At 33.7% G+C, this 13,260-nt stretch overlaps 1 protein-coding gene across 1 annotated transcript in view; it reads right to left on the bottom strand.

Annotated features, from left to right (window-relative positions):
* Positions 1 to 1,336: 1,336 nt before the first annotated feature.
* IL7 (interleukin 7) overlaps positions 1,337 to 13,260 on the bottom strand; it is a 47,430-nt gene continuing 35,506 nt past the window's right edge. Inside the window, exons 3-6 of the mRNA XM_054595686.1 lie at positions 9,836 to 9,916; positions 8,683 to 8,814; positions 4,719 to 4,772; positions 1,337 to 2,197 (exon numbers count right to left, since the gene is read on the bottom strand). Of these exons, the coding sequence (XP_054451661.1) occupies positions 2,078 to 2,197; positions 4,719 to 4,772; positions 8,683 to 8,814; positions 9,836 to 9,916 (387 nt within the window). The 3' untranslated portion in view covers positions 1,337 to 2,077. The remainder of the gene's footprint in view (positions 2,198 to 4,718; positions 4,773 to 8,682; positions 8,815 to 9,835; positions 9,917 to 13,260) is intronic.

Genomic DNA, 13,260 nt, shown 5'->3' with positions numbered 1-13,260 from the left:
AATATGAGAAAGAGACATTTATTGAAGAGAAATGATACAAGAAACATTGTACATAGGACAATAACAGCTCAGTCCCCTTCAAAGTAGGCACCTTGGGACCTCATACAGTTCCAGTTGCCATCAGCTTCCCCATCATATTTCCCTGAATCTCATTGATAGTCTGAAATCTCTTCCCTTTCAAAGGTGATACTAGCTTTGGGAAAAACCAGGAATTGTAGTGTGCCAAATGTGGACTGTAGGGTGATTTGATGTTTTGTGAAAAAACTCTACATAAGACATGATGCATGAGCACGTACATCGTTGTGATGAAACAGCCAATCACCAGTTACCCACAGCTGCAGCCTTCTGAATCATCTGAATAGTTTCCATGGAGGAATGTTCAAGCTTAATACAAAATTTGATGAAGATTTGTTGCTCTACTCTCTGTCATTTTTAATGTGATGGCCACACAGTACACATGCTCACTCAATGGCATCTACCGCCCACACTGACCAGTACAGTGAAGTCATCATTGTGCACACACGTGCATTCCAGTCCCTTCTCCTTGGCTACCAGGTTACATCAATGTCACACAAACTGTTCTCATATTAACAATGGCTGGGCTTTTTCTGGACAGAATATATATAATTTAGCCATAAAAATGAGGAAATCTTACCATCTGTGACAACATGTATAGATTTTGAAAGCATTAGGTTAAGTAAAATAAATCAAAGACAAATACTGTATGATCTCATATGTGAAAACTAAAAAAGAAAAGCTCATAGAGAAAGAGATCAGACTGGTTACTAGACACAGAGGGTAAGCAGAGGTGGTAATTGGAAGCTGGTGGTCAAAAGGTACAAGCTTCCAGTTACCAGATAACTAAGTACGAAGGCTATAATGTACAAGATGATGAATATAGCTAACACTGCTATATGTTACATACAAAAGTTGTTGAGAGTAAATCCTGTATGTTCTCATCACAGAGGAAAAAATATTTTTCCTTTTTTTATTATATGAGAAGATGGATGTTAGCTGAACCTACTGTGGTAATCGTGTCACAATATACGTAAATCAAACCATCATGCCCTATGCCTTAAACGTATATAATGATGTATGTCAATTATTTCCCAATAAAACTGGGAAAAAATATCCTGTTGAGATTAAGTGAATCTGACAGTGTTAATACACAGGTTATTTATTAACAAAGGAGAAATGTTGTCCAAAGTAAACAATTTGTTTGTAATACTGTATGAAAATAGTTTAATATACAGATATAGTGTCAAAATTAAATATACACATTCCATTAATTAAAAGGCAAACATATATTATTCTTTTAAAAATATACTTCCCAAATTGCAAACTCATTTAGACGTTTTATTTATTACACATAAATGACAGAAGAAACTCAGTACGATGGTTTAGCATCCTTAGAACAGATGATTTCCTATTTTGTGAAATTATTCTTTATTTTCATTTTAAAACATTTGCTATGCCATTTACTAGAGGCACTGTGCAATACATTCATGTTTAATTACATGTCTTGATATCTTTCTTAAGCATCTTGGTGCTCCTTAGTGTTGCTTTAAGATAAACGACTTGTTCTCTTGGGCATTATCTATAGCTCACTGTTAACTCTGAAACACTTTGAACGCAGATGACAATTTCCACACTTACTGCAGTATACTGATGCATAGGAGGCCATAAAATATTTTAGTAATAAAGCAATGTTAATTGTGAATTCTTGTAACCTTTATACATGTCACAAATTTTACATTTCTTCTGAAATTTTTTAACATCTAAAAAAGTAATATTTTAGTTAATACCTTACCTTGATCATCTTACACAAATCAGCACAAAATTAACACCAGCTGATCTATGTCCCTATACATATAAAATAGTTCATTGATTGCAGCATTCAGTTTTCATTGTTTAAGTCCATCTTCTAGTACCACAGTATGTATTTCTCAACTGCTCTAGCCCATTCTTACCAGGATGTACTCAGTAATGTCTAGGAGGCATTCTTCCCCGAAAAATTGATCGATTCTTGAAGTATGCAACTAAACTTCACACATTTTCATATTGTCACGCCATACTTTCAATGTTCTTTAGTGCCTCTCAAAATTTTATTCCAACAAGTTTTTATCTTTTCTAGCAGTATATTTAGGAAACACATTTCATCCTGTTTTTTCTGTTCCCTTAAAGATTTTTTTTCTTCCTACAAAAATACATAAAAAAAAGTTTTAACTTCATACACACACACACACACACACACACACACCTTTTAAAATATTCAATCTTTAATTCTCATCATGTTAGGTTCTACTGAAAATTTGGCATCATGGAAAAGGAGAATCATGTACGATATTTTTAAACTATGATTGCTAATTCTAGTTGTGGTCGTGGTTTAAGATTTAGAATTCATTAAAGAGTTATTATGTTGGGTGGCAGCAACAGTGGGACAAGAATGTTGTTTCAACTTTTATGAGAACAACATTTGTTAATTACTAAAAAAGTTTTGTAATATGGAAAAAATATATTTTTTTTGTGGAAGGGATAGTTAACACTGAAAATATGCAGAGTATTTTGGCAAAGATTATTAATTAGATCTATCTGATTGAGCTTGTGCCCTAAGGTCCACCACAAGAGTCTGATCTTGACTAGAGTATGGAGGATACCTGCCTCATCTCCTGGTGAAAACCTTAAAGAGTGTTATTTATCTATACAACCTATAGAAAATGGAGAAAGAGATAACTCACATGGAAGAGACATACAGAGGAATAGCATTGCCCATACTCAATTATACTCCTGAGAGCACCTGGGAAGTGGGACTGGCACAGGGCAGGGGAATTCTTCATTGAGATAATATCCAATTATTATGTGTTTTCTAGGTGGGGTATTGTGCTCAGTGCTTCACATACATTATTTCATTTTTAGCTACTTCTCTAGGGCATTGCTGATTTTGCCCCCTTTCACAGATAAGAAAACTGAGCTGCAGAGAGGATAAATAAGCTGTCATGGTCACATGTCAAGTTAAGTATAATGACTGGGTCTTGAGCTCAGCTGTTCTATTTTAAGTCACAAGTTCCAATCTCTTTTAGGTATTTATTTATTAACACATTAACATTTGGCCTTTAAATAATCCATTTAAAAGATTAGACAACAGATTTTAAAGGCAAATAGGAAGAAGAATTTCTCATAGACTTCTTAATGAGGATCCCAGGACATATTTAAAAAGTACAAATTGAGGTTTATGTGACTAAGCAGATTTGAAATACATAGACGTGAAAATTTCATGATTTTTCCTCAGAGACCAAGATTGAACATTCATTAAAAAGACAAAAACAAAGAACCATGATTTTATTTCGGTAACCCTGAGAACACAGATGTCATCTCCCTTTTTTAACTTTCTTTCCAAATTTTTTTCTTTTTTCATTCTCATGTTCTTTATTTTTCTCTTTCTTTTCTTTTTTTTATTAAATTCATTGATGTGGCATTGGTTAACAGGATCATATAGGCTTCAAGTGTACATTTCTATGATACATGATCTGTATATTGCATTGTGTGCCCACCACTCAAATGTTTGTAGAAGCCCTCATTGTATTTATATTGCTTGTGTATTCATTTCAACTCTGCCACTTTGGGTGGAATTCCTAGGTTTCCTGAGTCCCAGGGTGAGCTAGCTCACCCTGCTTCTCTAAGACCAATAAGAAATTTCATGTTCCCATGTATTTATTGGTCAAGTGACCATAATAAACAGCAAAAATATGAAAGAAAAACTCACCACTCTTATGAACCAGGTGTGTTTATTTTTACATGTCCTTTCCTAGTTATTTATATCATTAATATTTAATCATATTTAATTATCACAAGTTTTTCATTCATAAATACTTTATATTGTTATATAATATACAATATTTACTGGTATAAATATTTAATATAAATATATGATATATAAACAGAATATTCATATATATGTATGTTGTATATTCTATACTGATAAAATAGGTATAAAATGGGTTATTCATTTTTAATTTATATTTCTTTAACAACAAACAAGAATGGCTTTTTTTCTCACATGCTTATTTTCTAGCTTATATTCTCCTATATAGTTTGTTCATGTCTTTTGCTTATTACCTAGACATTTTTAGTTTTGTTGCTTTTTAAAAAATCAATGCTTTATGCTAAGTGAAATAAGGCAGGGGGTGAAAGACAAATACCATATGAGCTCACCTATAAGTGGAACCTAACCAACAAAACAAACAAGCAAGGAACATATAACCAGCAACACTGAAAGAAAAAAAGAAACCAACAGAGTCAAGAGGGAAGGGGGATGGGCAGGGGAAGGGAAGGGAAGGGTCAAGTCAAGAAACATGTATAAAGGACACATGGACAGGACCAGGGTGGGGAGGGATTGAGGGAGAGAGGTGGGGGAGGGGCGCAGGGGAAAGTGGTAGTGGGAAGGTGGAGACAAATGTATTTGAACAAAAAATAAAAATTAAAAAAAAAAATCAATGTTTTTATAGTTCCCCTAGCTTCTTTTATTTTAAAATAGTGGGTATTTTTTTAAAGAAAGAGTTTAAAGGACTCCAATTTCTAAGAAGTATCTTCTTACTCCTTTTATTAACATTATAATGAATATTATCAAAACCAACCATAAAAAAGAAAATCAAAGAGAAAATGAAGTAATTAAGGTAAGTAAAAAGCTAATGAAGAAGAAATTATACAATTATTCTCACCAAATTCTTAGTGGGTTGGGCTTCACCCAGGGAAGGTTGTTTTTTTTCTTTATCCTTAAAAACAAAATTACATTTACAACATTGAATATCATTTTCTATTGTTTCTCCCATTAATGTAATTGCTAATTTTCATGTATTATTCTCAACTCATTTAATCTTTTTGAGGATTTACTTTAAATTATTTATTGTTAGTATGGCAGAATACTAATTTCATTTAGAAATAGAATACAGGCATACCTTGTTTTATTTTGCTTTGTTTTATTGTGTTTCACAGACATTGCTTTATTTACAAATAGAAGATTTGTGGCAACCTGGCACTGAGCCAGTCTACTGGTGCCATTTTTCTGACATTAGTTCGCTTCATGTCTCTGTGTCACATTTTGGTAATTCTCTCAATATTTAAAACTTTGCCATTATTATTATATTTGTTATAATATATCTGTGATGATCTGTGATCAGCGATCTTTCATGTTACTATTGCAATTGTTTTGGGGTTCCACAAACTACACCCATATAAGATGGTGAACTTAACTGATAAATGTTGTGTATGTTCTCACTGCTCCAGATCAGCCAATCCTGTGTCTCACTCCCTTTCCTTGGGCCTCCCGATTTCCTGTGACACAATAATACTGATTTAGGCCAATTAATAACCCAACAATGGCCTCTAAGTGTTAAGTGAAAGGAAAAGTTGCACTTCTCTCACTTTAAGTTGAAAGATACACATGGGTAAGCTTACTGAGGAAGGCATGTTGAAAGCCATGATGGGTTGAAAGCTAGTCCTCTTACACCAAAGTTAGCCATGTTGTGAAAGCAAAGGAAACATCCTTAAAGGAAATTTAAAAGAAACATCCTTAAAGGAAAGTGCTGCTACAGGGAATACATAAATGGTTAGAAAGCAAAACAGCCTTATTGCTCTTACGGAGAAAGATTTTGTGGCTTGAATAGATCAAACAAGCCACAAAATCTCTTTAAGCCAAAGCCTAATCATGAGCAAGACCCTAACTCTTCAATTCTATGAAGTCTGAGAGAGGTGAAAAGGCAGCAGAAGGGAAGTTTGAAGCTAGGAGAATTTGGTTCATAAGGTTTAAAGAAAGAAGTCCTCGCCATAACATGTAAGTACAAAGTGAAGCAGCACGTTCTTACGTAAAAGCTGTAGCAAGTTATCCAGAAGATTTAGCCCAGATGATGAAGGTACCTACACTGAACAACAGATTTTCAATGTAGATGCAATAGCCTTATATTGGAATATACCATCTAGGACTTTCATTTCTAGAGAGGAGAAGTCAATGCCTGGCTTCAGAGCTTCAAAGGACAGGATGACTTTCTTATCAGGGCTTAATGCACCTGGAGACTTTAAGTTGAAGCCAAGGCTCAATTTCCATTCTGAAAATCCAAGGTCCCTTAAGAATTATGCTAAATCTGCTCTGCTTGACTATATAAATGGATTAGGAAAAAAAGCCTGGATGACAGCACATCTGTTTACAACATGGTTTGCTGAATATTTTAAGCCCATTGTTAAGACTTACTGCTCAGGAAAAAAAAAATTCCTTTTAAAATATTACTGCTCATTGACAATGTACCTAGTCACTCAAGAGCTCTGATGGAGCTGGACAACAAGATTAATGTTGATTTCATATCTGTTAACACAACATGCATTCTTCAGTCCATGGTACAAGGAGTAATTTCAGCTTGCAAGTCTTACTCTTTTAAGAAATACGTGTCAAAAGGGTATGGGTTCATAGATAGTGATTCTTCTGATGAATCTAGAGAAAAGAAATTGAAAACCTGGAAGGGATTTACCATTCCAGAGGCCAGTAAGAATATTTGTTACATGGGAACAGGTCAAAATATCAACATTAACAGGAGTTTGGAAGTTGTTGGTGCCAACCCTCATGGATGAATTTGAGGAGTTCAATATTTCAGAGGACAAAGTAACTGCAGATGTGGTAGAAATGGCAATAGAACTAGAATTTGAAGGAGATCTTGAAATTGTGACTGAGGTACTGCAATCTTATAATGAAACTTTAATGAATGAGGAGTTGCTTCATATGGATAAGTAATAATGAAATCTACCCCTGGTGAAGATGCTGTGAAGATACAGAAATGTCAACAAAGGATTTATAATATTACACAAACTTAGTTGATAAAGCAAATTTTGAAAAGATTGATTCCAATTTTGAAAGCAGCTTTACTGTGGGTAAATGCTATCAAACAACATCACATACAACAGAGGAATGATTCATAAAAGGAAGAGTCAATCGATGTGGCAAACACCATTGTTGTCTTATTTTAAGAAATTGCCTCAGCCACCCCAGCCTCCAATAACCACACCCTGATCAGTCAGGAGCTGTCAACATCAAGGCAAGAACCTCCACCAGCCAAAAGATTATGACTCACTGAAGGTTCAGAAAATATTAGCATTTTTTAGCAATAAAGTGTTTTTAAATTACAGTATGTACATTTTTAGGCATAATGCCATTGGACTTTTAATAGTCTGCCGTATAGTGTAAATAAAACTTTCATATACACTAGAAAAAATGAAAATAATTGTGTGACTCGCTTTATTGTGGCAGTCTCAAACCAAACCCACTACCTCCAAGGTATGCCTGTATGAGGGAAAAGGAAGAAGCAAGAGAAGTTAGTCTTCCGAATACCCTGGATCCACAAGTTTGCAGGTATGCCCAGCACTGTGTTAAGGGCGGTGAGGTATGAAAAACTAACATAGAAGGGTATAGTAACAGGCAAAGCTAGAATTTTAATCAACATGAAAATAATCATATTGTTATATCCTAACCATAAATTTTATTATGCTTTAACCATCAGAAGTAAATGAAATAAACAATTGTAAGGGCTTGTAGCAGGCCTGACTCATGAAGAGAATTCAATGTCGCTGACCACATTTAACATCTTACCTTATTATTTTAAGAAAAAAATGGACTATATGAGGTTAGTTTTGTAACATAATTTTGTTTTCAATAATAAATTATTGGCATTTTCCTTTTTGACAATTAGTTGGTTTTGGAACACAGTAATCCATGCAAAGCTAAATGCATGAGAGAAGGAATTGCAAATATATAACATACCCATAATCCTTACCCCTTCTTTGTCAAGGGGTTATTATTAGTTTGTTCTACAGTTTTTCAGTTGAGCCCTGACTTGAGGCTGTACTCAACCCAGTGTTTCCAAGAGTCACTACCAAGCAATTGGATGTGTAAACAACAGAGAAGCTATTGGCCATTCCTGCATTACAGGGTAGTTTGAAATCACTATGAGTAAGGATTAAGAGCTGGTAGGCAAGACTATGAAGTCTTCATGAATCTTGAGCTTGGCCTTGAAGGATGTAGAAAACAGGACAGATCAGATTTATAGAAAAGAAAAGAGTAGAAATAACACATAAGGAACTAATATAAGTAAGGGGACAAAATGGGAAGTAGCCTTGGCAAATCCAAAGAGGAGACTGACTAGCACCGTGCAGACAATGCATGATAAATGAGCTGGCTTGATCTACATCATCTTTATCATCAGTGTCAGTAATGCTCAAAAACAGCCTCACCATTTTACCTTCTGTGGGCAACCACTAGAATTAAAAAAATAACACACAACCCTTTTTCTATCATAATTTTTTTGTTTTCTAAAAACTAATCATAAGAAATCTTTAAGAAGTTTTAGAGGTAAAAGTTTACCTGTCCCCACCTAACTTATCTCACTAGCATCCTTGAAAGTTATTATGGCAGTGAAGCATGCATTTTACTCCCCTTTTAAAATCTACTGATTTGCCCTAGCCAAGAGATGAATAGGTATTTTCCAAGTTGAGATTTTCCTCTTCGAGTTGAGTAAATATATTATTAACTTTAAGTTATAATAAGCACTTAGAATTCCATGATAATGGATCATTGGAGAATGATAACATCCTACCATGGGAGTAGTTAATAGTATTGTTCAAAGTAAACAGTCCTCAGCTTACCTTCCGGGTGCAGTTCAACAGTTTTAATGTGCCCTGTGAAACTACAGATAAGTGGTGCTTGAAATCTTCATGGATATTCATTTTAACAAATTGCTTCAACTTGCGAGCAGCAGTTTTTAAAAATGTAGCTTCCTATTACAGAGAAAAAAAAACAGAAGGGCTGTGATTCAAATAAAATATTAAGAAATGATAAGCATTCTTAAGGATCCTCAAGTGAAAACCCTATTTCTAAATAATGCCTTACCTCCATCCAGATTTCTATTCCAGTTAATCATGTGACTGACAAGTCATTAGACTGACACTGCTGAGCTCTCAGGTGACAGCCTGAAGTGCTTAGAACTTGGTTTAATGATTAGCTGACTTTTGAAACTCTCTTCCTCTGTTACATATTTGTGATCTTACCACTTATGGGTGAACACATAACAAATTTAATTTTAAACAAAATAATGAAAAGGGGAATGATCTGGAAGCGACAACAATGAAGGGTATGTGTGGCTTTTCTTACTGTTATGTTCGCACCTTTTAGCTATAAATGAGTAGCTGGTAATAGGACAATAAAGGGTCATACTCATCTAAAACAAGTTTTTTCAGACATTTAATGTAATTATAGAAATTAAAAAATAATTTTTAGATATGAACTATTAAATGCCATGAGATTAACTCACTATTATGAGTTTTAAAGAAAGACTGTTGAATAGCACATTGGCTTTTTTTGAAAGAAACCACACCAATTTTTGTAAATGTATCATTATACCAACCAGAAGTGGTAGTGATGTGAAGATTAGCAAATACTGAAAAAATTTTCTAAATGCCTACAACTAAACTATGCCCATAACTGATGTTCATGTGTGTGCAATCAATCACTCTAACAAGATTTTTAGTGCATAAAGATTTTAGAAATAACAGATACATGTCTTTGAATTCAGCAATTCTTCTAGCATTTTATAAGTGAAAAAGTAAATGTTAGAATAAAAAATATCAAATCAACACAGGAGGCTATAGTATGACTTAATATATCAGTGGGAATTGTCTGGTTAGAATCAAAGGAATGCATTGTTAATATAATCAATATAACTAACAAAAATACAAAAAAAAAATAAGCTTCTATGAAGTTAAGTTTGAATGAGATATAAACTACAAATAATTGTCATACCTTATCATCATCACATGAATGCCTTTTTAAAAAGTTAGGTTCATTATTAAGGCAATTACTAGCATTTTCTCTTATGCGTTCCTGTAATAAATAATATAAAATTAAATGATTAAAATGGGGAATTTTCTAATATGTGGTAATTATAAAAGTAACAATGAATTAAAATGGGGAATTTTCTAATATGTGGTAATTATAAAAGTAACAATGAACTTGGTAACTATATGTACATTTTAAGGAAAACAATTTTAGCTTGGTTTAGCTGACAAGGCATGAAGAATAGTTATCTACAGTTGAATAATAATCAAGTATATACACAAAGCCTCACAGGCTTAGAGTTCCCTCCAGGCTCCACATTTAACCCCAGAAATCACTGAAAGAATCTGGCTCATTTGGTAAAATAAAAGTACCTATTTCAAAAGTTATACTATATGTACAGAAAAATGCACTTAAGAGGTTATTTGGTGCAATTTTTTGTCACTATCAAACAGTAACAAAGCACAATTCACATTAGAATGAAGGGAAACCTCTTGAGAGTAAGAGTAAAGTTGAAAGTCATTCTGCAGCAATTTTTAACATTCCAGTTTGGAAAGTCTGAGGTAGAAATTTGCAAAAAAAAAATGGAATGGAGCATGTGTGTATTGTAACATAGGAGTGGGAAGGCAGACTGGTACACTCTCATACTTCATTTCCAAGGAATGTATTGTTTGAAGGTGCGGGTTGCCTGAATCAAGAATTTAATTGACATATTAAGGAGAATTTCCCAGGGATTTAGCTTCTCTGATGAACAGGTTGGACTAGGTCTGTCTGGCGAACTGGCAAGTCCATGCAGTCAGAGCTTCCAGGACTACAAGCCGTCTTAGTCTGTATTCTGTCAGCAAAAAAATAGGATAAGAAGTGGAGTAATGAGGATGGAGTCATGGGTTTTTTATCTTCCTTCATTTGACTCTCAGAAAATGCATTGCTCTTGCCACCTGTGAAAAACATAGGTGGTTTCTGGTCATCCTGACCCTAAATGAATATACTACCTGTTTTTCTTGCAGGAATTAGTGTCTGAAAACATTCACTTAACCATTCAACACTTACTATGGGCCAATGTGCAAGGTCCTCTACCAAACCCTATGGGGAAACAAGATAAGAAAACACTGTCCCAGTTTCTTGTGCCTTTTGATATAAAGGGTGGATGCTATATGCATTAGGCATTTTTATATCACTTTCTATCTTTGTATCATTTTATTTTTGTAAAAGTGTGTTTTTGGAAACAGCTTTGTTAGTGGCAACCACCCCAGCCATACTGCAGACATCTCTAGTGCAAACATATGTTCTTTATTACTATCCCCCAGGTTGCCCTTATACATGTTCCTGAAAAGGTCGTGGAGAATTAGTATTTGTCCATTAAGTTATTTTCTTATTGACTTCCATTTAACCCCAAACAGGAGAATAAATCACACATGTATTTCTCTTTGATAAAATATGTATTCATTTTTTTGTTATGCTATCCTTCTAAAAAAATAGACAAAGCTGGAGAAATCTCTGATATTCTCCAATTTGCCAAAAATATTGTATGAAAATATGTCACAGAATTAGAACAAATTTTGGGGGGCATTTTAACACACTACATAACTCATTAATATTTGAAAAGCCATACTGGTTAAACCACTGCTCTGGTATTTAATAATACTCATTTTAGGCAGATACAGAAAGGTAATGTTATACCAGCTGATCCATTTGCCAAGTGTTTTCTACAGTATATAAAGGCGATATTTTCTTGAAAGATTGACTTCTATACAAGTCACAATTATAATTGACTAGTTGACTTCAGTGCATTTTATGAATAAATTAAATATAAGTGTACACCTATACAGTTACATTTGCTTTCTAAAATTGTTTTCATATAAGCCCTATAAGGAGAATGACACAGACTAAGATTTACACTATCATGGAGTTGGAAAGAAGCTGCTACAAAGTCTGGCGCCAATAACACCCCCTTTTTATTACAAAATTATAAGCACATAATTCTATAACATAACTATCACACTCAAGCACATCATATGACATTTTAGGTGAAATGTTCAAATTAAAATTATAAATTATTACACCCATACTATTACCCTACCAACCACACTCAAGCAGGTCTTCCTTCTGCCAGGCCCTGTATATATAGCTTTTGATCTAACAGAGTAGAATTACTTTGCCAATAATAGTTTCTTACGTCATTTTAACATATTTGAAGATTACTTCGTATCTTTTAGGAATATGGAAAATCACAAGAGAAAAGCCAAGATCACACTGACTGAGAACTGAATTTTTTTCCAGTGTAAAATATTACTTTATATCATCTTTCATAAAACATGTCCTTTTACTTTTTAGAAGTACATAATTTTTATTTCAACAGTTTTATTCTATCTTTGATTTTTTTCTGTTGAAGTCTCTCCTTCAGAAACACTAATTATGTATATAATGTATTATTTATTTTACTTTTCCTGTTATATATTTGTCTTTTTTAAAATTTTGTGTGGTTTTTCTCCATCATGCCTTCCATATTCCTGTTCTAATAGGGCACTCATTTCTGGTTTTTGTTTTATTCTCCATTTCCCCCCTCAATGTCTAGAGAACTCACTTTTATTCTTTTTATCTGATATTATACTATTTTTAGCTCTTTTTAATTTGGCTTCTTAGTGTTAAGAAGAAAATTTTTGACATTTTCTACTGCTTTCATGGATAATTAATCTGTGGCTTGAATTCTTTATTTTCCTTACGTATTCATTTGATTATTTATGTGTTCATTCATTTGTTCATTTATTTTTGTAGTATCAGTACATAGTGCTTCTTTCTTGATTTTATGGTTATTTTGTGAAGGGATGCTATAATAGATTAGATTATTGTTCAGCCATATGAGCATAAATAGAAATCCTCTTAAATGATCTCCATTTAACTAATTTGCTGGGTTGATCAATTCTCTCTATTCCTTCTATAAAAATATATTGACTAATGGCCACAGCACACTAGACACTCTGAATTATAGCCTTGTATCTTTTTTGTATATTTTATTAATTTTCCTATTAAAGTTGTCACATTTTTTTCTCCCCTAGATCTTCCCTGCCCTGCACCCCTACTCCCTCCAGCATCCATGAGTCATATGTATAAGTTCTTTGGCTTCTCCATTTCCTATATTATTCCTAATCCTGCCCCATTTATTTTGTGCCTACCAATTATGCTTCTTATTCCCTGTACCTTTTTCCCCCATTCTCCTCCCTCCCCTTCTGCACTGATAACCCTCTGTGTGATCTCCATTTCTGTGATTCTGTTCTTGTTCTAGTTGTTTTCTTAGTTTGCTTTTGTTTTGTTTTTTAGGTTCAGTTGTTGATAGTTGTGAGTTTGCTGTCATTTTACTGTTCATAGTTTTGATCTTCTTTTTTTAGGTAAAT

Source organism: Pteronotus mesoamericanus, unplaced genomic scaffold, assembly GCF_021234165.1.
Source record: "Pteronotus mesoamericanus isolate MK-2021 breed Mesoamerican mustached bat unplaced genomic scaffold, CSHL_Meso_final scaffold_54, whole genome shotgun sequence".
NCBI classification, from domain to species: Eukaryota; Metazoa; Chordata; class Mammalia; order Chiroptera; family Mormoopidae; genus Pteronotus; species Pteronotus mesoamericanus.
Note: the sequence above shows the minus strand (reverse complement) of the source record. Positions and strands in the feature narration are given on the sequence as shown.